Source organism: Populus alba, chromosome 3, assembly GCF_005239225.2.
Source record: "Populus alba chromosome 3, ASM523922v2, whole genome shotgun sequence".
NCBI classification, from domain to species: domain Eukaryota; kingdom Viridiplantae; phylum Streptophyta; class Magnoliopsida; order Malpighiales; family Salicaceae; genus Populus; species Populus alba.
The window spans coordinates 10,605,383-10,633,209 of NC_133286.1; the positions used below are offsets into that span (position 1 = coordinate 10,605,383).

The following is a 27,827-nucleotide window of genomic DNA, read 5'->3' on the forward strand; positions in this document are numbered from 1 at the left end:
AACTCGCTGTAAAATACAAATTAAATAGCTAGCAATCATTCCATATAATAATTCTATATATGAATACGATGACACATGCAACTAGTACGATTTTTTTTTTCTTTCTATAATTGCAACTAAATCGATAGATACCACGATGTCATATTAAACACAGGTGGGCATGCAAATGAATTAACCGTTGCTTAATTAACTTCTTGCGTGTGGATATATACCAACAAGTCAAGGAAAACATAGTTTAGCCATTGAAAGTTGGAATTTGTAAGTTGTCCGTACTCTGTATAAAATAGTTTAATCAATAATTAATTGTATACTGCCAAGAAGAAGGTTGTTGGGCATGTGTTGTCGGAAAATTTTGTTTAAAGAAAATGGCCAATGGGTTTATTTGAGTATAAATTAAAAATGAGGTTCATGTTTTTTTTTGTTTAAAATTTTATTGGAATTTAAGTTTTAATATAAGCTTTTTAATATTATTTATTAAAATAATTTAAATAAATTATGAGTGAATAAAAAATTAATCTCATAGAATTCTTAGTTGATATGTTTTAGTGAAAAGTAAAATCCTCTTAAAGAGCTTTTTCCCATGTAAAAATGAAATAAAACTTTTTTTATATTTATAAAATAAAAAGTTGAGAAGTTAAAATTAAGCTCAAAAAATACACATGCTTTTAGAGGGGAGGGGTATCAAGTAAAGTAGGCTTGAGACTTAAACTCATATACACATGTTGGCCTAGGTTATGCTTGGGCTTTGGGTTTGATTTTGAGTTTATTGTAAAATAATATTTTGGATTGTAATAGATTATTTTTTTCCAACTGAAAATTGAAATTGGACCTGGTTTATGAAGGATTATTTTTTCTAACTCATTGTTTTGTCAAGTCCAGCCCATAAATATTAGCACCTGAATAGTCTATTTCAAAAGCATTTTTGTAAATTTAAACAATTATTTTAGCTTGAAAATTTGGATTTATAGCCAAAACATTTAGATTAGATTCTTAATTTATGATGACTAATCAAAAGTTTGATAATTATGAAAATTAATTCTAATTATTACCAGAATTAATTCTTTAACTTTCTAGCATTCAAAATCCACTTAAAGGGAGGGGGGTGAAGGAAGAGTTTCCTACAATTTTTTTTTTAGATTTTTACAAATTCGTAATCACCTCATTTTTAATGTTATTCTTTTCTTTTTATGTTCTGATTTTTTTTTTCTTCTAAATCTAGAGCTTAGATTTACTTTGTTGAGAGATACTCCTTTTACTTTGCTTTAAATACCTTGTTTAGAAGTGTATCTAAATTAAGATGGTGTTGTTGAAATCTCTGAAGGTTATTGCAAACATCATTTACACCAAGAGATGAACAATAAAATCTTAAAGATAAATAATTAATCATAGACGACAACAAAAGTTTTACTATTTTTATAAAAACTTAAATATATTATATGATTATTATACATGCTGGCTTGTTTTGATATTAATTGTAAGTTATATGCATGCATATCATAAATTATGTTTTTACATGCTTATATTAATAGCATAATATACTAGGTTTATCAATTTGGAGAGAATCCTACTGTTACTTTGAATTTACTAAGTATGGATCCTAAAAGTAAGGTGAGGTGTTATAACATATATTTTATTAATAGACATGTATTTCATATTGAAGAGTAGGGTCAAGGTAGAGAGACATATAACAGTAAGGTCTATGTTAAGGAATCAACTTCTAATGAGTTTGAAGTTGATTACTATAGCAAGTTAAAAGATGTCATTGAATTACAATATTATAGTGAATATAATATGGTGTTTTTATTCAAATGCTATTGATATTATACCATTGACAGAGATATCAAAGTAGATTCATATCATAGTTTGGTCACAATTAATACAAAGGCTAGACTCCGCAATGTCAATAATGTCTTTGTTTTTGTCAAGTAATGTCAGCAAGTTTATTACACATACATCTCTTCCTTTAAAAAGGATCATTTAAGAGTTGATTGGTTATTTATAATAAAAACCAAACTCAGGGGTTGTGTCCAGGTTGTTCAAGATGGAAACGATGAATTAACTATAGGAGATGATGTTTTTTAACTTGATAAGTTAGTTGATCCATATCAAGTTGCTATATCTAATGACTTAGAAAAAAAATTCAATTTTTTGCGTTGCCGAGAATACTTTGGTTGATGTTGATGTAGATGAGTTAAATAATGTTTGAGAACTAGTAGACATACATAAGTCGATGAAGATGATGATAGTGATGAAATCAACATAGAATATTGTGATTGAGATGGCAAAATTGAAGAAGACAATTCTAATTAATATGCACAACACAAATGTGTAATGCCATCAATTATAATGTAATATTTTTGGACAAAATTAACTTTAATGTAATGACGATGATGTTAATTTATTATGAAATGACAAGGAAACGTTAATTTTATATGATTTTAATATTCTGCACATAACTGGTGTTATTGTGTTATATGTGTTGCTATGATTTTAAGTATTTGCAGGATGGATAAATAAGGAATACAGATACAATCTGGCAATAGAAATTGTTGTGTACCAATAGGAAAACCAATAGACTATAAAATGCAAACAAATACACTGACAGACTAAGGTCACTGGCATATTCCATAGAACATTAGATCTTTTCACCTCCGAATTGCACTGTTCATTATGTTCAATATAAAGGGTATCACTAACGGATTAAGTCTGTCAGTATATTCCAGAGAACATTGAAATTGTTCCCTTCTCAATCGCATTGATCATTATGTTCAATATAGAGAGTATCACCGATGGATTAGGTTCGTCAGTAAATTCCAGAGAGCATTGGAACTATTCCTCTCTCAATTTCATTATTCATTACATTATGGTATCATTGACAAAAATAGTCGGCAAGTTTCTAAATTTTTTTTATTAAATTGATAATTTCAATTAAACTTTACAGATGAGGAAACTGACAGAAATACGAAAATATTTATTTTTTTATTTTTTAAGGGTAATATTTGGCAAGTTTTTGAAATTTTTTTATTAAATTAAAAATTTCAATTAGACCTTACAAATGGAGACACCAATGAAAAAATAAAAATATTAATATTTAATTTTTGATAGGAAAGATGTCGGTAATTATTTGGGTATACATATGGTATGATCGATGGATTGAGTCCATCAATATATTCTAGAAAGCTTTGGAACTATTCACATCTCCATAAAATTGTTCACTGTTTTAATTCATATGGTATAACTGACATATTAAGTCTATTGGTATGTTCCAGAGAGTAATGAGACTAATCACTTTTTTATGTCACTTTTAATCATTGTTGTTATAAACGAATTTACCGATGAAATGAAAACTTATAGGTGATATTTGAGGGGGTTTTGAGAATTGTTTATAAATTTGAAAATTTTATTAGATGTTATAAACGGAAACACATACAGAAAAATTTAAAATATTAATATTTAATTTTTCATCAGTAAAATCATTGGTAAAAAAAACCCAAATTAAAAGACCATAATCCCTCAAATCATAACAGACATGATGGCTTTCATCTTCTCTCTTCCTATTCTTCTTCTACATTTTCTGCAAATAAACACTGACGTCCCTCTCTTTATTTATCTTCTCCCTCTCCTTCTCTCCTCAATTCCTTCTTTTCTCTTCTATTAAAATATTGTTGGTTAATAATCATTGATTATTATATATTCATAATTATAAGTTCAATTTCAATAACAAGTTAAAGTTATAAATTTAGATTGATTTTTATATGATATACAATATAATATTATTATGATAATGATTTTTTATATAACCTAATTATAGAAAAGAAGCTTTCGTATTGATAAAGTAAAATCCTAGTTAAAAAGTAGAGATTTAATAATTAGGTTTGCTTGATAATAAATTTATGTATTAATAAAAAAGACTCAAAAAAATAATCTAAAAGCTAGGTTAAGTACAAGTTGAGTGAACTATTTACTCAATAGCAAGAAAACAAATTGAATAAAATCAATTAGTTTGTGGAAACCAAATTTAAATTGTTGTGTATTTGCAAGTTTAAGAATTTTGAGTAGTTTTTTCATACAAAGAAGGTGATGATGAATTTTTTTAAAATAGAAATAGTATATGATATCTTAATCCTTTAATTTATATGGATACCAAGTTCTTCTAACAGTGTTTCTCACGACTAAGAGACATTAAGTGTCAACCAAAAACATGCACCTTAGACACAGGCAACCACGCTCGACATGGGCTCAACAAGTTCGATGTTGCCACGTCGAGGGGGGGTCCCTTCACAACGAGATCCATTTACCTGAAAGTACTAGGCTCAGTGGAAGAACGACATTTCAATGTAAGTTTGTTTTCCCTTCACAATGACATGTTAATAATTTTTGAAAAAATAATTTTAATTAACAAATACAATTTTAAGTTTACAAACATTGAGGCTACTAGAACCATAATATCATTGATGAAAATTCTATTGTTTCAATGGAGTCAAGTTTCCAAACATCCTAAATGGAAACTTACAATTGATACATGGTTCAAATCGTTAAAGGTTAATATTAAGTTAAATATTCTTTTATGTTAATTTGATTAGTTTATTATTAATTAATGAAAATTTTCTTTTACAAATTCTAACTGCAAGGAAAATTTTAAATGGGATAGAGCTAACTATGCTATTACAAGGAGGGGTAAAGAGAATCATGTTGCAACTAGGAAAAATTGGTATCAAGATAAAAAAAAAAAAAAAAAATTCTTTTATTCAGTGTTATTTTTCATTTAATAACAGATAATTTATTTGTATCATATAGGTTGCATACCTAAGGCATAAAAAAAAAAAAAAAGCAAAAAAAAATGCTAGAAAAGAGAGATTCCAGGCTGGAAGGAGCTGGTGGTTTGGAAGGATTTCAGACCTTTGTATGTCTTGAAGGCCATATGGGCAAACTATATTCAACACATGATGTCCAAACATTTCACGAGACTATCACACTCACGTGCGGAGAATTGAAACTAGCGTGTTCACGGTTTTGTTACCACGCACTCCAGTGGGTCTGTTCCGTTTATTTCGTATGCAAAGTAGATGGTAAAATTCTTTTTTAATTACATCCATTTTTTATTTATTTTTTTATATAAATATATTTAACTAACAAAAATTTTCTCTTGTAGGCTACGGTTCTTAGACGCAAGCGAAACTAAGTAGAGCTTTTAATAGAAACGCACGTACATATTGATAACCGTAAAAAAAAAAAAAAGGTATAGCAGCTCATGGATAATTGAGCTTAGCATTTTATGGTATGTTGGTTTTCAACCTTTTAATTCTTAAGTTATTATTTATTTTAAATTTGCTTACTTTTTTTTTCAGGATACACATAACACCCGGTCGAAGAAGAGATACAATAACGATCCTTTGACCCATTCAAATCTCGATCTAAATTTGTTGTTAGAGGTAGGATTATCTAGTAAACCCAATAGGAATCGATTGTAAGGTATCTCTACCACTACGGCCAAGAACTTGTGGACAACTTGGAGTGTTTCAACCATTGGATGCTTGCAATTGATTCTGAACACTTAAACTCCAAAGTTCGAGGCGATTTTAGACCAGCGAGTTCAAGCTCGAACGACCTATCTTGCTGTTAATTATGAACGACTCAATGCTAAGAAAGCCAAACTCCACCAATTGTTAATGAAGATGAGATCACAGATGGGTGGTATATGTGCTTCCTTTTATTTGCCCCACGGTCCCAGCGAAGACCTTCCTCCTCCTTCTCCTCGAGCGTCTTTATTCTAGATTAATTGTATTTGAACTTATAAATGTTTAAATATGCAATTAATATTTGATTTATATATTAATTTAATTATTTTCTATTTCTATTTAAAAGATTTTTTTTAAAATATATTTTAAAATTATTACTTATGGGGTTATTGACGAACTTGGTTTGTCGATATATTTCAGAGAGTTGGAAAAGAATTATTGAAAATTCCACTGATTTTTTATTTATGTTTAATAGATTTTTTTAAAAAATCCGAATTATTACTGACAGGGTTACCGACGGCCTAAGTCCGTCAGTATATTTCAGAGAGTTGGAAAAAAATTATTGCAAATGTCAATGTCATTGTTTAGTCACTAATGAAATAACAAACGGTTTGTTTGATAGTTATATGTTAAATGTATTGAAAAAATACTGACGAACAAAAACAATCATTGATGGAATGACATATGGTTTTTCTGTCAATGATATGTTATATTCATTTATAGAAATACTAACAACATGAAGCGGGTAAAATTTCTTTTTTGGCACCCCTTTTCTATTAGTAGATCCATCGATGAAATTATTACCGACAAAATCACCGATAAACCATAAATCACCAATGAGAGTTAGTAATTCTGGCATAAATGGATTATTTCCATCCATAAGGCCATTAGGAAAATTCATGTTGATAAACTGTAAATATAAATATCAACAGAAAATTATGTCAGTAAATCTACAAATTCTGGTTATATCCCTAGTATTATGCAATATTCTTGTTGTGTAATTTTAAGAGATTAATAATTTTATTTAAAGTAATTTTACCAATATTGATTTTTTTCTTAATTAGAGGTGAGGTAGAATTTGTTTTAGTATTGGTATTTTATTGTAATTTTAGTATTGTAATTAAGAATATGAAAATCAATAAATTTTTTTAACAAATTCTTAAAAACTTTGTAACGCACGTAACATTTTATATCTTTTCTAAAACAAAATCAACAAAAGATAATTTATTATTTAGAGGATTGTCATTATTCTTTATTCAATGACTAAAGATATTAAATATTATAATTTCACCATTAAATAATAAAAAGAACAAAACAAAACCGAGGCACCACCTTCAACGTTTTCTCCTCTACGCTTTGAATTTTTTTTCGGGGAACAGAAGGATTGGAACCCTGGCTCCGATGCTGCTCCCTGGTGTTTTCACAAAGGCTTGATCCGCCAAAACAAAAGTATGGGCTCCTCAACTTCTTACTGGTGGAACTTTCTTTTCTTTCACATTTGGTGTTCCATCATCAAATAATATATATTGGAAGTAGAAGCGACATCACTTTCAATTAAATCTATTTTTTTATATATTTTAAAATTGTTTTTTAAAATATTTTATTTTTTTATTAACTTAATTAATATGTTTTTAGTGATTTCAAATTATTTTGATATGTAATATCAAAAATAATTTAAAAAAAAAATCATTAATATATATTTTGATATGAAAAAATTATTTGAAAAAAATGTATAAAAAACACCCTTTTTTATTTATCCAATGAACTCGATCGTGATGACCTGTGGTTTGTTTGTGGCAAGCCTTGCATAACGCCATGCATTATCCCTGAGGCTAGCATTCTCTTGGCCGCCGGACCTGGCATAAAATATCCTCTCATTTATTGTTAGGAAGCGATGAAGCATTTGAAAATCGCCGACGAAGTGGGGTTGGAGTTTCCTCTGAACTACTGCATGTCTTGCTCGAAGCCACCAAACCCTGATCGATTGATTTCCTTAATTTTTCTGGCTTTTTATCTTTCTACTGTGGCCATTGGAGTACCCTTTTCAATTGTTGAGCTGCATGGTTGAGAGATCTCGTTTCTTATTAACTGTTGAACCTTGGTTGTTATTGGTTTTGTCAATAAGATTATATTAAAAACAAAATCTTGAAAATTAATTTGAGGTTTCTTTAAGGGTTTTAAAAAAACAAGTATAATTAATTTACAACTTCAACCTAAACAAATCGCATCACAAGTGAAAAGAGAATAAATTAACTAAAAAAAAATGAGGTTTTGATTTTGGTAAGATTTTGTGTTTGTAGGGAGGAGAAAGAGAAATTGAGTCGAAGATAAGAAAAAATAGTTTAAAACATTGGGATGAAAACTAATTAAAACATATCGAATAAATGAAAAAAGAATCTAGTTAACTATGGGATGTTAGATATAATTTTCCTTTAAAAATTTTAAAGCTAATAAAAATGTATGATAAGGTAATACACAAATGAACAAGATATTAAGAATAATTTTAGCTTTTTTTTTTTTAGCTAATCATGCATGACCAAATTAGTTTAGACATCTTAACTAACCCCTTGAGATCTCTAAATTAATAATCATGTAAGTTTTTAGTAATTCTAAGATTTATGAAACTCGAACTAGTAATTTTTAAAAAATAAATCTAAAATCTAACTAATTAAATTAAACTATATCCCTCAAAAATAATTTTAGCATATATTTGAATGATTTATTGTTGTTATAACTATTGAAGGAATATTGTTTTGGTTAGAGAAGTTTGGACTTTAAATTAAGGCGAGACAATACTAAGCTCTGAACTACAGCTTTTTTTGGCCAATTTATATTCTAAGTCTTCGGACTATATATATATATATATATATAAAGTTAATGTTGTTAACGTATATATTTTATTATGTCATTTTTTTTCTCTCGAAAAGATACTTAATGTATTTTTTTTTACGTGATAGATATGCAAAATGATTATGGTAAGTACAATAAATTTAAATTAACAAATTATTACAGATAATTTTTCAGCGTGGGAAAATTCCATGGACACATCTAAGAAATTTTAGCCTTTTCCAAGTTTGTGAAGCCCTTTGTCAAGAAACAACGATATTGTTGGCCAATTCCTCAAAATCTTTGTACCATGCTAACCTTTCAATTTCGTATTGCTACGTTTTCCAAATGTTTGCAACCTTTTAGATATAATGATCACTACTAAAATAAAATTGATAAATAAAAATAAAAATATCAAAAAATATTTCCTATAAGTATATTGCGGTGATATTTACTAATTAAATTTTTCATTACTAAATCTATTTATAAACAACGACATGAATATTTTCATGATATATATCAAAAAAATTACAGTGAAAAAAAATAAATAAATAAATCCAAATACTTCAATGACATGTAAGTTTTGTAGACGACATTATCGACAAAATTAACTTGACGGTATTTAATGTATAATTCGATGACGACAGTTTTATTTGATGAATTTGGTATTTAAAGTATCGGCAATTTGTTTTCTATGTCGATTTTGATTTTTATTCTTTTGATTTTTCTTATTTTTTTGCTAAATTGGTTTTTATTTTCAATTTCACCTTTTAATCAAATTATATAGAATTTATTTTGTATTTTAATTATGACTTTCATCCTTTTAATTACTATTTTTATTTTGAATCCTTTTATATAAATGAAATTCTTCTTTTTTTTTTTAATTTTATTCTTCAATATTTGATTGATTGAGAATTGGGCTTCATGATTTTTTTTTATATAGAATGCTTCGGATCTAATGATCCAGGTCATGAATTTGAAAAACTAATATGGATTGATAGTTTCTTTTAATAAAAAAAAAGGGCTTTATAATTTTATTTTATTTTATTTTTTATCGAGTTATTCTGATCTCATGATTTAAGCAACGAGTTTGACAAGATATCTCGGGTTGACTCAACTTTAATTACTGAAGTTATAGGTTTTTCATGTTAACTTGGGTTGATCAAAACTGATTTTTTTATGTGTTTTTTTTTACCCTATTTTATCTTGTTATATTTAATAGGTTGTGAATTGAGTTATAGTGTATGTCTCCTTTAAAAAAAAAAAGTTTTTTTTTCTCTAGGTTATCATGATAAATTTGTTTTTTCTTTTAAATTTCATCGAGATATTGTTGTTGACTTTTTTATTGCCTAGTTAAAACAAAACCAACTTATTCAATCAGGTCAGGTATATAACCTGAGTTGCAAATTTTTTTTCTTTTCTCAAAACTCGCTTATGACACTTAAACATTATTTTTGTGAAAAAAATATAATTTAACTGCACAGCAAAGCATGAGCACCAAGACTAGTAATATGGCCTTGTGGTTCCAAAATAGATAATTAAATCCTTGACATGTTTCAGTTTTATGATAGCCTACATCCCTTCGTTCATAGGAAGAAGAGCGAATCTTAAATCAAGGTTGTTAATTCCGTTCCGTTTCGTCCGGAATGGCCGAAACATTCCATAACAATTTAAAAAATGAAACAATTTTCATCTCATTTTAAATCTCAGTTCGTTCCGGATTTTTCGGCTAAATTTCGGCTGAAACGTTCCGGTTTCATTCCACATATTCCGTTCCGCTCTTGAAAAGCCATTGAATCAAATTGAACCTCATTCAATTTAATTAATTAAACCATCCAAGTATAAAAAGCTCTTTTTCATTACTATTTTCAATAACAATGATATTAATAATAATATTGAAAATTATTGTTACTTTTTTCATTAATGATTATATTAATTTTTTAAAATTAGATTTATCACTAATATATATGGTTTATATTCATGTTGCTTTTTTTCATGTTTATATTTTGTAGGAATTTGAGCAAAACAAGAGATGCTTTAGATTCTATTAGCCTTGATAACATTGACCTAACTTTATTTTTAAAATATTTGTGTTAAAACATTTTACTTTCATAATATTTTGATATTTTGTATAAGTTGAATTACTTTAAGTTAAAGATCTATTTAATCTTGACTATTTAGAAATATTTTAAATTTTGAAATTATATTTATTTGGTATTATGTTTGTGTTGTATAATTTATAATTAATTTATCTTGAATTTAAATTATGTTTGTTGAATATATATATATATATATATATATATATGTACAATCCCGAAACAACACGCTGAAACACTTCAAAACTAAAACATTCCTTTCAATTAAAAAAATAAAACACCTACCGAAACAAAATTAATAACCTTGCCTTTAACAATGCCGTGTCCTTAATATTCTTGCAGCCCAACTGGAAGAAGGAAGCAATACTGGCAAAATCATGGCAGCAATGAACAAAGAAGTGAAACAAATATAGATTGAAGAAAATCACAAGTAAAGTCAATCCAAACCTATACAGACGCCATCAAGCTTCGTCTCCGGCAACAGTGCCAGGTAAGCTCTTCTTCCCCCGTTTGCATTTTAATTAACTGCTCACTGTGCATGCGTGAATTATAATTCCCGCAAGCTTGCACAGTGACATTGTTGCCAGGTCAGCTGAGTGAGCAAGCTGGATTGGCTGGCTAGATCAAACCTAGATTGTATAATTATGGTTGGGCTAGATTCAACCCATATAAAAAACAGAGAATTGTTGAGATTGAGGTGGATCTAAGTTTCAAGCCCAGCCGACCCATTATATATATATATATATATATATATATATAATATATATATATATATTCATTTTTTTAAAAAACAAAAAAGTTCTCTCTTTTTCGAGGACTTTCTTTCTAAATTAGCAAAAAATAAAATGAGAAAAAAAAATATTGAAAGGTAGCAAGGAATTTGAAGGGTGGAATGTTAAGAGAAGTAAAACATCTATTTCAACATTTCTGTTTAAAAAATAAATAATAAGCTTACTAATTTTGTACTATCTTAACTTTTTTTGACCCGTGTATATATATATATTTTTTTCTGAGATCATTAATTAATATTGGCTTTGAAGATCATCCAAAAATACAACTTATATCAGATAATTTTTTATATCATAATTTTTAGTTCAAACAACAAAAGCTATACATGCATAATTTTTTAATGCATCACATAGAAGCACTAGATTTTTTTAAAAAAATATTAATAGATTGAATATAATTATTTATAATTTGAATGATTTCTACAACTATAATAATACAAGATTTGGAAATAGCTGAATCAATAAGGCGCCAAAAACCATGTGGGTCTGCAAAATAGTACGAGCCTCTTGTCCAGTGACTAGTGAGTCCTGTTGGGCTAATGTCCATTGTTCTAACCCCCACGAAGTTTCGTGGCTTGTGAGTAGGCTTGGCGGCATCAATGAAAGTCCAAGCTATTATTGTCCTAAGAAAATCAAAAACAGAATCTTACTCCCGTACTTGCACGTGCGTGTGTGAAGCGTTTGCTGACTTCCCCGTTTGGTTGAGGTTGAATCCGACCGACCCAAACGAAAAAACCAAACCAAAAATTCTTTTCAATTATCTCTCAACTTCATTATACCACTATTTAATCCCCCCCCCCTCCTAATCTTCTGTTTTTGCTCGCACTTTATCCAATTCATTGGTAAGATTTTTCTTCAATTTCATTACCTGGCAAAGTTCTTTACTTTGCTTAAGAACTAGGGTTTCATTTCCGTAAACACGAGGAAGAAACTTTAGGCCTTGATTTCCCCTCTGGGTTTTTATTCTTTTCTCTATTTCTTTATATTTTTGCTTTGAGATTAAAATGAAAGTCTTTGATAGCTTGTATAGTTCAAAGAACCCCAAATTGAAAGGGGTTTTCAATGGATTCTGTACTTTGATCCTTTTGTTTTTATTTTACAACCGGGTAGATATACTTAGAAATCCTTTTGTTGGTAAAATTTCAAGTCAAAGAGGTGTTTTTGGAGATGGGTCAAGGGGTTATTCGATTATTCATAGGGAAATGATTGAAGTCAATGCTAATTCATCGAGTTTGGCTAATGTGACTGGTGATCAAAATGACTCAAGCTTAAAGAATCAGGCTTTATGTAGTGGGCTGATTAATCATGATGGGTACGCTAATGAATGTGAGTACTTGAAAGCTAACCCGGTCTGTTCGTCGGGTGCGTTCTTTGATTATATCAAGTTTTTGTATTGTGATTGTGGTGATTTTAGAGTTTTGGGTTATGTGGTGTTGGGTATCTGGCTTGTTGCTTTGTTTTATTTGTTGGGGAACACAGCTGCTGATTACTTCTGTTGTTCCTTGGAGAGGTTATCGAATCTTTTGAAATTGTCACCTACAGTTGCTGGTGTTGCACTCCTTCCGCTTGGGAATGGAGCACCAGATGTGTTTGCAAGTATCGCTGCATTTGTCGGAAAGGATGCAGGTGGTGTCGGACTTAATAGTGTGCTGGGTGGTGCGGTGTTTGTTACTTGCATTGTAGTCGGGGCTGTATCATTATGTGTTGCGGATAAGGAAGTTCAGATTGACAGGAGATGCTTCATTAGAGATATTTGTTTCTTCCTTTTTACACTAATGTCGTTGTTGATAATTTTGATGGTTGGTGAGGTGAGTGTTGGAGCGGCTATTGCATTTGTCTTGATTTATGTGGTGTATGCAGTTTCTGTGGCTGCTAATGAGATGTTGAGGAAACATGCACAGAGGTTGAAATTGGATGCTGTTACACCATTGATTCCTGTGCGAGGGAGTATATTTTCACAAACGAGTGGTGAAGAGGATACAAACATTTATAGTTCTCTGCTTGACCTTGAGACTGAAAGTGACGTGCCCCATCTACCTTCTTCCCTGCCATCATGGATGTGGGCTTCGAATGTGGCCATTTATTCCAATCACGCATCAAAAATCAATTTGCTGGATGAAGAAGGGCCTCCGTGGGGCTGGACTGATGAGGGCATGGAAATCCGCAGTTCTTCATTTTCATGTTCCAGGCTGTTGTCAATGATGGAGTTGCCCTTGGCAGTGCCCAGACGGTTAACAATCCCGTTAGTTGAAGAGGAAACATGGTCAAAGCCATATGCTGTCGCCAGTGCTTCCTTGGCTCCTCTCTTACTGGCATTCTTGTTGAGTAGCCAAGATGATGTGGGTTCTGAAAGTAGAATCATAATGTATTTTATTGGCACTGCAGTTGGTTGTGTTCTTGGTGTTCTTGCATATCAACATACAAACTCTGATCATCCACCTCAGAGGTTCTTGCTTGCCTGGGTATTAGGGGGTTTTTTTATGAGTATTGTGTGGTTCTACATGATAGCTAATGAGCTTGTTGTTCTGTTAGTTGCATTTGGCATAGCCCTAGGAATTAACCCATCAATCCTTGGATTAACTGTATTAGCATGGGGCAACTCGATGGGGGATTTAGTGTCAAATGTTGCATTAGCAGTGAATGGTGGTGACAGCGCACAGATTGCAATGTCCGGGTGCTATGCAGGTCCCATGTTCAACACTCTTGTTGGCTTAGGTGTCTCATTGCTGCTAGGAGCCTGGTCACAGAGCACTGGTGTCTACGTTGTTCCTCAGGACAGTAGCTTGTTTTACACAATGGGGTTTCTCATGTTAGGATTAATCTGGGCTCTTGTTGTCTTACCTAAGAACGACATGCGCCCTAGCAAGATTTTAGGGATGGGCCTCATAGCTCTGTATGTGATTTTTCTTTCAGTAAGGGTGACCATTTCCATGGGATATTCAGTTAGTTGACCAGATGCTATCTTTTGGGAAGGGCAGAGTCCTCAAACTATTATCTTCCCGACATTTCAATTGTAAAATTGCAATTATATCAGAGCGCGTGTATAATCTTGTCAGCACTCGCTGTCAAATTCTGAATGACCTCCCTTTCTAGGGGCTTACATTTCACATGGTAACAGGACTGTTATTATGCCAAAAGGTTACTTTAATGAGGTGTCCAAGCTTAGTTAGTGCCTTTCATTGTTGTGTTTGATCTGTAAGAGGAAGCAACGTGATGATTAATCCATGTAGGTTAATTTCCGCTAGTCTCGTGACCCGTGTTATGCTGTGTGCCAAAAAACATCTATGTAAAAAAAAAAAAACATCAAGTCTCGTGACCCGTGTTATGCTGTATGCCAAAAAACATCTATGTAAAAAATAAAAAAACATCAAGAGAGTACAAGTGTGTTTTAAAAAAGTTAAAAAAAAAATTCATGATTTGATTTATAGATCAAGTTGAGTAAGTTTGTCTCATTAATATTAATATTATATGCATCGAACTAAGGAAACAAAAAATGATCATGATTATATATATATATATATACTAAAAAGAAATAAATTGATGTTGATACATTTCAATCTAACTAGGGCAATACATAAAGAAATTTGAAAAAAAATAAAAAAATAATTCAAGTGAACTCTAGTGCGCTTGTTAATATGCAACTCATGTACGAGCCCATGGTAATATTTAAAGAAATTGTAATAAAAGATAAAATTTAAAATGTTGAAAAATAAAATTAAAAAAAAATCAATTTAAAAAAAAGAGAGCAATATTATTCGGGTTAACCTTTTAATCTTGTTACCTCGGTCATGAGCCCAATGCAACCCAACCAGAGAAAATCATGACCCTTAATTTTTAACCAACTCAATGTTAGAGGATGAAACTGAAAAAAAAAAATCTTCTAGAACAAAAAAAAAATAATGTAAAAGAATGAGGACAAAATATCAAACAAAAAAATAAGAGGAGAAATAACATTGATTGATTTAAGGATGAAATTAAAAAAAAAAAACCAAACATTTTACAAAAGAAATCAAAATAAAACCACAAAATTAAAGGAGAGATGATCAAATCTGAAATTAGAATAAAATTTGAGGAAAAATAACATTTTCAATATTAGAAAAAAAAAATTGAAAAAAAAATTCTATAAATAAAAAGCCCAAAAAAAAAAATGAAAGAATGAGGACAAAAACTCTAAAAAAAAAAAGACAAATAACATTCATTGATTCAATGGTGAAATTAAAAAAAATTCAAACATCTTACAAAACAAATCAAAACAAAAACTCAAAATCAAAAGAAAGATGATCAAATCTGAAACCAAAACAAAATAAAAGAAAAATTAAAATTTCTATCAAGGGTGAAGTCAAATACAAATTTAAAGTTTACAAAAGGAATCAAGATGAAAATCATACAAAAAAGGACTGAGTCAGATATAAAATAAAATAAAAGGATAATATGAATTTTTGATTAGGCAATGTGCTTTTCGAGGTGAAGAGAGAGAAAAAGAGAAGAAAGAAAAAAAGTCATCGGAGCCAAATTGCCACATGCACCACCTTATCTGAACAACGACTCTAGGAGCTTTTGAATGCTACTATGACTGCAGAATTTTCACCTCACAACATCATTGCACACATAACTTGAAGTGCACAAAGCTATCTTAAGCGATAACAGGTACATTGTAAGTGCCAACAATTTTTCATTTAAAAACATTAAATATTATTTTTAAAATATGAAATTTCTCTTATCTCGACCCTATAATTACAAAAATACCACAATAAAAAGACAAATAAGACATTAAACCCAAGCTTAAAAATTTATGACTCTTTGGGTTTAACCAAGTAAATGCATTGTGCATTTATATATAAAATATTAATTATTAATTTTAAAATATAAAATATAAAATTGTCCATTCCCATAAACTCAAAATAACCACATTGAAAAGATGAATAAGCCCATAAATCTAAGTTTAAAAATTTATGATTCAAGTGGTAATGATTAGTACTTAAAAGTGTATTTTTATCAAGGTTTTATATTATCATTTTGCACTTGAAAGATCAATAACTCCTTAATGAAAGAATGTTTTATAATAACAGGTTTGATATTATAAGATAACTTTAATTTATAGTAAATGTTCATCTTAAATGCAAGTCTATCACATAAATCAAAGGATTGATTGATGAGTTTAACTATTAAAACTTAAAAGACAGAGAGGGCCAAACTTAAAAAAGAGATGATGGTTCAGTCCAAACTGGAACATTGTTCGGTCATTGAGTCATATCTGAAGTTATAAATCTTGGATTTATGTCTACTTTATATGGATGAAAAGATAAGACATATGCCTAAAACTTTCATGAGAGTCCAAGATTTAAAAAGGTTGTTTTCAAGTCCAAATTGTAACAACAACAATGAAGTCTGAATCTGTCATGCAACCCAAACAATATTCAATGTTCAATCCATATCTTGAGTTCTAAAAGTCCAAATGACCTCAATTTTTTTTTCTAGAAAGCTGAGACAATTTTCTAGAACTTTCATGGTTAAGTTTGTTCAAATTCTGACGTTATCAATAATGTTTTGTTCAGACAATAAGATAAAGATTGTCACCAAGTCAAGATGTAGTCAACCACTCAACAATTAGTCATCAAATCAATAGTTCTAAATTTTGGCCTATAAAAGGAGGCATTTACCATGCATTTAGGCATCTTGGTTGTTCAGATCAAAATCATGTTCTTTATTTATTTCTTTATATTTTTATAATGTTTAAGTTTTATTTTATGTTATATTTTCCTTAATCTCTTGTTTATGCTTTTCATTTCCTTTACTATACTTATGTTCTTATGTTGTTTATTTATGTTTCTCTTTTTTATTATGTTTAGCTAACTCTATTATGTCAAAGTGAAAAAGTTTCACTAATGGTGTTAAAATAGGTATAATATAAACTCAACATAAAATTCAATGTTTATATCCAAGAAAGTTTGTTATTAACATGTCTTATATTTTAATCTTATTAACTCTTAATACCTTGCTTGTTAAATGGTTAATCTAAATTTGTGTTGTATAACACTTGATAAAACAAATGCTTGGCACTTTCATAGCCAACTGTATGGTATAACCTACACTTATGCTATGAGAGCAACTTGATTTGTTGTTAACATAAGTTAGCATCCTGAATTCCTGAAAATATTTAAAAATTTGGTGTTACTTAAATAAGATAATTAATATGATCATGTTAAAAATTTATAATGAACTATTAAGGATAAATCATCCAATTGAAACCTCCTATGTGTGTGGTTTCCCATTGATTAATAAAAAGAGTTTATACTATACTTATTTCTAATACTATTAGTGGATCCTCTATTATTGACAATTACTTTTATCTTTGATTAATACTCATATTAATATCACATCTCAAAAGTTCTTTTTAACTCCTTTTCATTTGTTGTTTATAATTTTATATAGTTCACCTCCCTGTGGTTCGATCCCGGTCTTGCCAGGTTATTTATTACTTTGATACTCCTGCACTTGAAAGAAGACATCAATCTTTTGGTCATGTCATACGCCTACAACCATATTTCACACCAAGAAAATTCATGTGATTTATATGTGTATAAATACTCATGAATCACCAAATACATACCATGAACATTTTTACTCGTAACTATACTGAGAAGAACATTTTCCTGCATTTTATCTTCTTTTTTTTCACACATTATATTCCTCTTACATCATACTAACTTAAATATTAAAGGTTTCATTATCCCATATAAGATACTTGTTTTGTAAGACATCATGAATTGCCAACCAAGTTTTTATTCAAAAAATATATTTTAAAGTCCATTAAACAGCCAAGGAAAGCCCAAGATTATTGGAAGTTTTATTTTACTTTATTAGTGGTGTTGTCTGTAGGGACTTAAATAAAAAGATAGTTCAATTACTTTTCTTTCCTAGTTCTTTTTATGGTTGACAAACAGAAACTTCAATATATGGAAGGGTGACATACCTCCCCATTGTAGGTACATCAAATTCCTTAAATCTCTAATAACTAACACAAAAGATGAGGATACTCATAAAGGCTCTACTAGTCACTCAAGAGCAGCTCAAGGCCTTACCTCTTTTTCCACATATGGCTCTACCACTTGCACCCTCAATACATAAAAAAAAATCTAGTTTGAGAAAGAAATAGGTCAAAATGATATGCAAGAAAGCAGGAGTATTTTCATCCCCCATATCCTATACAAAAGTCATTCTCACTATCATGAAAAGCATTCTCCAACTAGATACTACAAATAATATAAAGGTCAGCCCAAAGACAAGCCAACATATATTCAGGGATTTCTCGTAAAAGCCTATACAAAAAAATTATTTAGAAGGAAGCTCATTCCACAATTATAATGATTTATAATATAAAAGTGTGCATCCCTTATCACTAAAGTGGTTCTCTAATAAATATATTAGTGTTGGATACTCACATCCCTAATAATTTTATTACCATAAAAATAAACCTAGACAACTATGTAGGGATTCAAAGATAAAAAAAAAAAAAAAAAAAAAACATATGCAAAACATGCATAACTTAGAGCTCATCACAAAATATAAAGATGCCATGTAAAAAAATCCTCTCGACCATATTTTATTTGTCAACCTAGACGTGATACCATAACTTGGATCCTAAATCTATTATTGGCTTTAGAAATCTCTATCAGAAACTCATAACTCACTTAGTATGAGCATCCTACCTAAAAAAGCATTCATTGAACTATTTATTATCACACAAAGAGATAAGAAATTCATAAATGAATGTCTAAAAAGATTTAACAAAGAAATACTCAAGCTAGAAGGCTCACATGAAATAATGGCTATAAAGGCCTTGATTAATGGGGTTTATAAGTCTTTTATATGAGAAAAGTTGTACACTCTCTTAGACAAAACTTTTATAAAAGTCAAACAAGTAATGGAAAACTTGTTAGTATAGATAAAATGAGTGTTGTAAGATAACCACACCTACACTTTTAGAAATATAAAGATGAGTGTGACCAATCTTTAATAAATCATTGTTCACCCAAGAGATCTCAATCAATTTGCCTTCCTCAAGTTACTAAACATAATCACATTCGAGGTTAAAAGTCATATGCTAAATGCACACATCTTGACCAACATCTACATTTCTAGACATGAAAATGAAGAATTTCTCTCGCACATGATATTCAAATCAATTGAAAATATATTATCAATAAAATATTTTTAATTTTTTTTATAAATAAATGCATTGATATCTTTATGATTAAGATTGCCTATGTCTATCGTTGTCTAGTAAAATTTTCTTATAAAATCTGTGTTTATAAGAAAAACCTTCATATCTCCACACGAAATCCGCAATATCTCCTAGAAGAATCTTCATACCTATATGTGAAATCTCCTTGTCTCTATAAGAAATCTCTATATGGTTCCCCATCTCCCAAAAAAAAAAATTCACACCAAGATTAATTCAAATAAATAATGAAAATTAATTCAAATAAACTTAATAACCAACAATATAATTAAGGTGCTTAAAGTAAAGAGATAAAGAAGAGAATTTGCAAAGTTATTTTTAATGTGATTCGGCAAGCTTACATCAACACCTTTAGTATCAAACTGTACTTTAGTATTGTATTCCTTCACTAGTCCAAGTTCAAGAGTACAATAGCTACTTAATAAATTCACACCAAGGTTTTTTTTTTTTTTTTTTTTCACTTAAGATATGCCCTTTTTCAAGTTTTTCCCACTTTAAAACATACCATTCTCAAGATTTTTTCTTGGTAAAATTAACTCATAAATACTAGAAGTTTTTACCTAATTTTCAAATATTTATAAAAGTTATTTTTCTATCAAAATTAACTCTCTTGATAAAATAAATAATACAATTGAAAGATTTAATATCTGTATATCTTATAAGATAATATTTATATGATTTAAAGGTTTAAATATAGTGAAAATAAAAATAAATATTTTTATGCTAGATTAGATTATGAAGGTCAATAGCAAAAATTATTTTCTGTTCTTTTTTTATTATTTTTAAAAAAGTAATTATTTTTAGCACATGGTAAGGTTATCCCAATGGATTGGATCAGTACTTAATAAATTCGAAAAGCCTTGTTGTCATCTTGCTAATAAAATCCACTACCAATCATGTGCTGCCATTACGTCCTCTTGTGTTAAGAGGTCAGATACAATGTTTACATCAGTTACTGAAAAGGCAGAAAGATAGTATATGGGCAGTTGGGGATCCAAAGAATCCAAAAAAAAAAAAAAAATTCACAAGAAAATTCCGAGCCCATCCTATATCTCAGGGAGCCAACATCCACACGCACATACAGAAAAAACCTCATGGCTAGTTCCCCTCTCCCCTTCCTTCACTGTCTCCTCTTCTTCCTCTTAACCTTCCCAATCCAATCATCATCATCATCAGACCATCCACAAACCTTCATCATCCACGTGTCAAGATCCCACAAGCCCTCCCTTTTCTCTTCTCACCATGATTGGTACACCTCCATCATTCATTCCCTCCCTCCTTCACCTCACCCTGCCAAGCTCCTCTACAACTATAACCATGCTATCCGTGGTTTTTCAGCCCAACTCACAACCACGCAGGTGGAAAAGCTCCGCCGTGTTTCGGGTATTCTTTCAGTCATTCCCGATCAAATTCGCCAGCTTCACACCACGCACACCCCTGCTTTCTTGGGCTTGTCCGAAAGTTCTGGTCTTTGGGAAAATTCTGGTTATGGTGATGGTGTGATCATTGGAGTTCTTGACACTGGAATATGGCCTGAGCACCGGAGTTTATCGGATTCCGGTCTGTCTGATGTTCCTGCCAACTGGAAAGGGATCTGTGAGACAGGACCTGACTTTCCAGCCTCTTCTTGCAACAAGAAACTTATTGGTGCTAGAGCTTATAACAAGGGCTATATAAGTCATAGAGGGAGAAATATTGATGAATCAAAAGAATCTGCATCTCCAAGAGATACTGAAGGTCATGGCACCCACACATCAACAACTGCAGCTGGATCTTCGGTCCATAACGCGAGCCTTTTCGAGTACGCGAGTGGAGAAGCTCGTGGTATGGCCTCAAAAGCAAGAATTGCTGCTTACAAGATTTGTTGGAGTTCAGGTTGTTATGACTCTGATATTCTTGCTGCAATGGATCAGGCTATCTATGATGGAGTCCATGTGATTTCTTTATCTGTTGGTGCTACTGGTCATGCTCCTCAATATGATCATGATTCGATTGCCATCGGGGCATTTAGTGCATCACAACATGGAATTGTTGTGTCTTGCTCTGCTGGGAACTCAGGACCAGATCCATATACTGCTGTTAATATTGCTCCATGGATTCTTACTGTCGGTGCTTCAACAATTGATAGAGAGTTTCCAGCCGATGTAGTCTTGGGCAATGGAGGGGTTTTCAGTGGGGTTTCGCTGTACTCTGGCGATCCACTTGTTGATATCAAGCTTCCTTTGGTGTATGCTGGTGATGTTGGGAATAGGTATTGCTATATGGGGAGTATAAGTCCATCAAAAGTCCAGGGGAAGATTGTGGTATGCGATCGCGGAGGGAATGCAAGAGTGGAGAAGGGAGCTGCAGTGAAGCTTGCCGGTGGGCTTGGAATGATACTGGCAAACACAGCAGATAGTGGCGAGGAGCTGATTGCTGATTCTCATCTTCTGCCTGCTACTGAGGTCGGTGAAATTGCTGCCGATAAGATTAGAGAATATGTCAAATTGAGTCAGTATCCAACTGCAACAATTAATTTCCGTGGAACGATAATTGGGACTTCACCTTCTGCTCCTAAGGTTGCAGCCTTTTCGAGTCGTGGTCCGAATTATTTGACACCAGAGATTCTGAAGCCAGATGTCATTGCTCCTGGTGTTAACATCTTGGCTGGTTGGACTGGATTCGTTGGACCAACAGATTTGGAAATTGATCCTAGAAGGGTTGAGTTCAACATAATATCAGGTACCTCGATGTCTTGTCCTCATGTTAGTGGAATTGTTGCTCTGCTTCGAAAAGCATACCCGGATTGGTCCCCAGCTGCTATAAAATCTGCTTTGGTGACCACCGCTCATAATTTAGACAATTCTGGCAAGAATATCAAGGATCTTGCTAGTAGTGAAGAATCAACACCCTTCATTCATGGAGCTGGTCATGTTGATCCTAATAGTGCTCTAAATCCTGGACTGGTGTATGATATGGACACAAGTGACTATATTGCCTTCCTTTGTGCAATCGGGTATGATTCTAAGCGAATTGCGGTTTTTGTCAGGGAGCCTCCTAGTTCGGACATATGCAGTGGTAAGGAGGGCAGTCCAGGCAATCTCAACTATCCATCATTCTCTGTTGTTTTCCAGTCCAATAGTGATGTGGTTACGTATAGGAGGACGGTGAAAAATGTTGGGAATTCTCTTGATGCAGTTTATGAGGTTGAAGTGAATGCTCCTGCAAATGTTGACATCAAGGTATCCCCAAGTAGGCTCGTGTTTAATGCAGAGAATAAGACCGTGTCTTATGACATTACCTTCTCCAGTGTTAGCTCGGGTTGGTCTAGCATTAACTCCGCAACATTTGGATCGATCGAGTGGAGCAATGGGATTCACAGAGTAAGAAGTCCAATTGCTGTCAAGTGGCGTCAAGGATCATCCAGGGAATCCATTTAAGCACTGGATATTGGAGAAGTATCTGGAATAGTTTCAAAATTGGGGCATTGGCAGCCTCTTGTGTACAAATTATGTGGTGGTGATGATTTAGCTTTTCATTTCAACGAGATTTCAAATTGGAGATTGTGCAATGGTTGATCTAGTTTAATGTATTTGAAGAAAGGAATTTTTTTTTTCCTTGTTTATAATGTACTGATGCTTTCCATGGTGAATTGGATGAAATAATGCTTTAATTGCTTCTATTATTGTAGTCAATAGATTTGCTCCATTTCTTTTGATGTTTCTTCTTCTTCTTCATCCGCTATATTAGTTGTACGTCCATAGATTCATAAGAAACCAGCATAAGCTACGTAAATTTAGGGGAGAAATGAAGCTTTAATGGGTTACAACAGAAAAGACGGCGAGCAAGTGAACAGCTAGTGTCTCTGTTAACCATGCAGTGAGCATCTCCGTCTTCATGGTCTTCTCAAGATTCAAGTGATATCATCTTGAGGGAAAATACACAAATCGAATTCAAGTGCACCTCAAGGATTTGTCTACACCTCATGGAAAAATACATGCTCCCAACAAGTAGGTGATGATGAGAGGAAGAAACTGCACAAGAAAAGCAAGTTGTCGAGCTATTTTTTTAATTTTTTAAGCAAATTGTTGAAAGAACAGCCAGGTATTGAAACAGGTTAATCAATGCAACCGGACATGGAGCTTTAGGAAGACCTTCACGGTATGAAAAAGAGGAGGCTGGTGGATGGGCTGGAGCCCAGGATAAAACACAAATAAAATCAAAGTAAAATTGCAGGGAAAGTGTAACGACGCTTTGGCCGAGTGGTTAAGGCGTGTGCCTGCTAAGTACATGGGGTTTCCCCGCGAGAGTTTGAATCTCTCAGGCGTCGTTTAACATCTTTTTACCCCTTTTTCTTACGTAATTTGAGTTCTTTTCCTCTCTATTTGCTCCATAGGAAAATCCACGAGCGAGGCGAAAACCTAATCAGTAGAGCAGAGCTAAAAGGTAAACATTTTTCTCATTAGGGCAACATTCATCGACCACTCCATTTACTTCAATGCAATGCTTCTCAAGGTTAATCGGAAATTGATCACTTTGAACCTGCTTCAACACCATACAAGCTAAAAAGTTATTTAAAAATCTAAATAGCAATTACTTATTTTTAAAAATATTTTTCACTTAAAAATACATTAATATATATATTTTTTAATTTTTAAAAATCATTTTCCACATTAACACATAAAATATTAAAAATATATTAATTTAAAAACAAAAAAAAATATTTAATTTAACAAAAGCTGTTCCTTCTCCAGATACGGGAGCTTTCTCCGGATTCAGTTGATGATTCTCTTTCAGTGTAATCTCCGTTTGAAAGACCTTTCCGTTGGGCTTGTGCTATACGAAAATAGAATAGGCATTCGCCTTCCGAGTTCTTATCTCTTTCCTTACTCTAGAGAGTCAGCTATAAATTACCTTAGAAGAAAGCTGACTTCTGTTCTGAACTATTGATATTGCCCAATAGAAGGAAATTAGTCCTTCTCACCCGAGTCAGTACAAGTAGCCGGAGGAGCGAGGGAGGAGAAGCGGGAATGAGGAAGCACAATAAAAAAGATCCGAGTTCATCTTCTTGCCCAAAAGGAGTTGGAAAGACAACAAACACCAACAGATATCCGGATGTTGTAGAAGGGCGCCGGGAGTAATACTCCACCAAGCACCAACCCAAGACTCTGCTCTTACTACCACCGAAAAGGGGTCAACCGAAGCCAGGCTTTTGTCCCAAAGAGAGATGGAGGTCCTCCGATCTTTACTTTAGGTCTAGGCTTTCTTTCCGCTTATCTTTAGTCTAAGGCCTACGAAGGTGGTGGCTCCATAGACCGAACTCCCTCCTTCACGAGTATAGTATCTCATCCTCTCTCTCCTTTCTGACTCCCAGTGTGGGCTCAGGAATTGGATTCTTTTCTGGTTACTGCATGGCATCTATGTCCTCATTGTAAATAAAAAGAGAGTCCAAGGAATCGAAGTTTAGCTATGTCTAGGCGTCCCGTTGGAGAATGCGAGACCTCATCTTCGTAGGTTTATCTCCGTGCCTGTTGATTTGACTTGGTATAGAACTGGATAACCCATGAAATTTCTTTTTTAAATACTTTTAGAACACAAAAACATCATTCCATCATTCCCTAAGAATAAACCCACAGTTCAAACGTTGATTTAGTGCTCTACTTGCATGGCCAAGACCTAAAGGCATGCGCAACAGTACCCTTCAACCTGAAATTGATGCTAACAGCTCCAATAAAAATGACCTATGATATGAAACCAATCTGCAGCTAAGCAATTTGAAAGTGGGTTTCAGCATTTCGAGAAATCAAATCTCCACTCTGAGATTGTACAATTACAAACCCTGATCATGACATAAATTTGATCACACAAACAGTAGAGCGCACTGTGCAACATCCCATCCCATAAATCGGGGCCAATGACTTGAAAAAAACCTTTAGCATACAAATACAATAATGATCCAATATGCTGCTTTTAATAATCTTATATAATGTCAAGTCAGTAGAAACACATTTTCGTCCACAGGTTCTTTTATTTCCAGGTGCTGGTCTACAGGAAGTCCATCCAGCCGTTCTGCTTGCTCCATCAACTTTAGTGGCCATACTTCTGAAACTCCCACTCGCTATTATCTGCACAAGTGAGAGACAAATAAATGCTCAGGTGTTTGAGGATATAATAAATAAATCAAAGAAATCATATGCATTCTCTACCACGTACCGAGAGGGCACACTTGGCGGGTTTTGAGCCATCGGCTGATACAATGGAAGTGGAAGGCATGGTTGCACACACCTGTGATAACAAACCAAGTCTCTTAGCACATGTAAGCAGATTGATAAAACAAACAAAACACAAACCTACAGGATAAACCAAAGCAACAAATCAGAATTGATCATATAAGCAACACCGTTGAAGCTTCACATCGACCCACATAATCATTAATAAAACAATAGTTAGAAGTTTGATATGATTAGCTATCAAAACAAAGAGACCGAGATCAGGTGCCATGCATATTTCCAGTAATAAGGCTAGATTTTCACGTGATAAAGAAATTATCTAGGGAACCATGGTTTCCATACTAAAAAATAAACAGTCATAACCAATAGACAGAAGAGTAAGAGAAGGGCAGCTACAAAACCAGCATGTTGACCCACCATTTCTAACTTGTATCATTGCGAGCTAAAATTAAACAAAATCATGATCTCCCATGACCCTCACTGTTATTATGGATTACCAAACAATGCCATGATCAGTGTAAGTCCCCTATCATTTAAAAAGAAGAAGAAAAAAGAAGCAGAAATACAAGACCAAGATTTTTCTCCTAAATTGCCATCTTGAAAACTGAAAATGGTGACTTCAACCAGGTTGATCAAAAGCAACAGCACAACACTTACAAGGCACACAAGCCTCGCAAGGGAAGCACTTATAAATGTACTGAAAAAGCGAAAACTAAATTCTGACACTTGGGCATAATTAGCTTATCAAGCACTCATAATTCATAAAAAAGATAAAGTTTGATAGTTTACTTATTAATAGACCAACAGGGTTGCAACCTGTGGTGCTCCAACTAACAACACATGTCCAGGATCAGACTATCAATCCACATATGCTATATCCAGGAGGAACGTTGAAAAATATGAAAAGCCGAAGTCGATTGCAGCAATCAGGATAATTAGCATAAGCAAATGTTCTGAGTCATTGCGTCATGTTCAGGTGAAATCATCTTATAACAGAACTTTAATTATTAAGAGAATGAATTCCCTGTACTCACAAAAAAGCCAACTCCTTGAAACAGATGTAATGTCAGTTATCGACACCTAACTGCAGACATCCTCGGCTTTGGGACTTTCAGCTAACCATCCTAACATAGAACCATTGCAAGCTCATAGAGGGCATTAGTTTCTGCACACAGACTTATTCACCCTTATATTTCTGTATTTCTCATCAAAGAAAATACATAGAGCTACAGAAAAAAAAAATTAAAACCCTACTGGGCAAAGGAAACACAACCACACTAATCTAACAAACACTGCTAACAACGATTACAAGATCCTATCACATTAAGTCCTTGTCTAATTCAATTAACAGAGGTGACAAAAGGGCACCAGCATATGCAGTCAAGCTCAAAACAAAGTGCCCATCAAAGAGAAAACCCTTACCCATCACATTAAGAAAACCCTTACCCATCACATTAAGTTCTTGTCTAATTCAAATAAAAGAGGTGACAAAAGGGTAGCAGTACATGCAATCAAGCTCAAAACAAAGTGCCCATCATAGAGAAAACCCTAAATTCAAGAAAGAAGAAGAACAAGTACCCCAGGCAACAGTGCACTCCTCGCTTGTAGCACTAGCTTGATTTGCTTGGCACTCAATGCCTACACAAATACATACGATGTAATCAACAAATAAACAGAAAAAAGAAAAGTCTTGGAATCTTGAAAGAAAGAAAGCCATGACTTACAAAGATCCATGATATGGTTTCTACAAATAGCGCAATTATCCACCACAATATCTGCAAACCCATCAAATAATTAACATAAAAGGAAAAAAAAATCAAAATTTAAGGGTTAGAAAAAGAGAGGAAGTACAAGGAAAGAGACAGACCCCAAGCCCAGAGAGCAACAGCATTCCACTTCTTAATTTCGAATCGCTTCGGTTTCCTTGAGGAAGAGGAGCTCGCCTCGCCTGCCGGAACCATCGTCACGTCCGTGTCCATCTGGGTTTGGGCTCCGGACTAAGGAGATCGAGTTGAAGAGGCTTTAAAAAAAAAAAAAAAAAAAATCGGGTAAAGAGAGAGAAATAGTGGAATAGTGAAAAGGGAAGCGTGAGGAGGTGGATTTATTTGCTCTTTCTAATAATTTCATAGGGCGACTAGGATTTTTTA

General features: G+C 32.5%; 3 protein-coding genes and 1 non-coding gene across 4 annotated transcripts; 3 read left to right on the plus strand and 1 right to left on the minus strand.

Moving 5' to 3' along the window:
- The first annotated feature begins 11,870 nt into the window (after positions 1-11,870).
- LOC118037981 (cation/calcium exchanger 4) lies at positions 11,871-14,377 on the plus strand. Its single transcript, XM_035044179.2, has one exon. It carries the CDS (start codon positions 12,234-12,236, stop codon positions 14,178-14,180), a length of 1,947 nt encoding a protein of 648 aa, XP_034900070.1. The 5' UTR covers positions 11,871-12,233; the 3' UTR covers positions 14,181-14,377.
- Positions 14,378-20,440: 6,063 nt separating this feature from the next.
- LOC118037982 (subtilisin-like protease SBT1.4) lies at positions 20,441-23,132 on the plus strand. The gene has a single exon (XM_035044180.2). The coding sequence runs from the start codon at positions 20,566-20,568 to the stop codon at positions 22,888-22,890; it is 2,325 nt and encodes a 774-aa protein (XP_034900071.1). The 5' UTR covers positions 20,441-20,565; the 3' UTR covers positions 22,891-23,132.
- A 566-nt stretch (positions 23,133-23,698) lies between these two features.
- TRNAS-GCU (transfer RNA serine (anticodon GCU)) lies at positions 23,699-23,780 on the plus strand. Its single transcript has one exon. It is a non-coding gene; the product is annotated as a tRNA-Ser (tRNA).
- Positions 23,781-25,322: 1,542 nt separating this feature from the next.
- LOC118037983 (RING-box protein 1a) lies at positions 25,323-27,751 on the minus strand. Its single transcript, XM_035044181.2, has 5 exons — positions 27,548-27,751; positions 27,405-27,455; positions 27,259-27,318; positions 25,664-25,735; positions 25,323-25,575 (listed from the first exon to the last, which is right to left on the minus strand). The coding sequence occupies exons 1-5, from the start codon at positions 27,657-27,659 to the stop codon at positions 25,538-25,540; spliced, it is 333 nt and encodes a 110-aa protein (XP_034900072.1). The 5' UTR covers positions 27,660-27,751; the 3' UTR covers positions 25,323-25,537.
- Between the last annotated feature and the right edge of the window lie 76 nt (positions 27,752-27,827).

What these genes read in the sequence shown, in the direction of transcription:
- LOC118037981 (XM_035044179.2), top strand. Translation starts at nt 12,234, where the DNA reads ATGAAAGTCTTTGATAGCTTGTATAGTTCAAAGAACCCCAAATTGAAA.
- LOC118037982 (XM_035044180.2), top strand. Translation starts at nt 20,566, where the DNA reads ATGGCTAGTTCCCCTCTCCCCTTCCTTCACTGTCTCCTCTTCTTCCTC.
- LOC118037983 (XM_035044181.2), bottom strand. Translation starts at nt 27,659, where the DNA reads ATGGACACGGACGTGACGATGGTTCCGGCAGGCGAGGCGAGCTCCTCT. An exon ending in TGTTGCTCTCTGGGCTTGGG is followed by an intron (nt 27,456 to 27,547) that starts GTCTGTCTCTTT and finishes ATGGGTTTGCAG; the next exon opens with ATATTGTGGTGGATAATTGC. An exon ending in GGAGTGCACTGTTGCCTGGG is followed by an intron (nt 25,736 to 27,258) that starts GTACTTGTTCTT and finishes TTGTTATCACAG; the next exon opens with GTGTGTGCAACCATGCCTTC.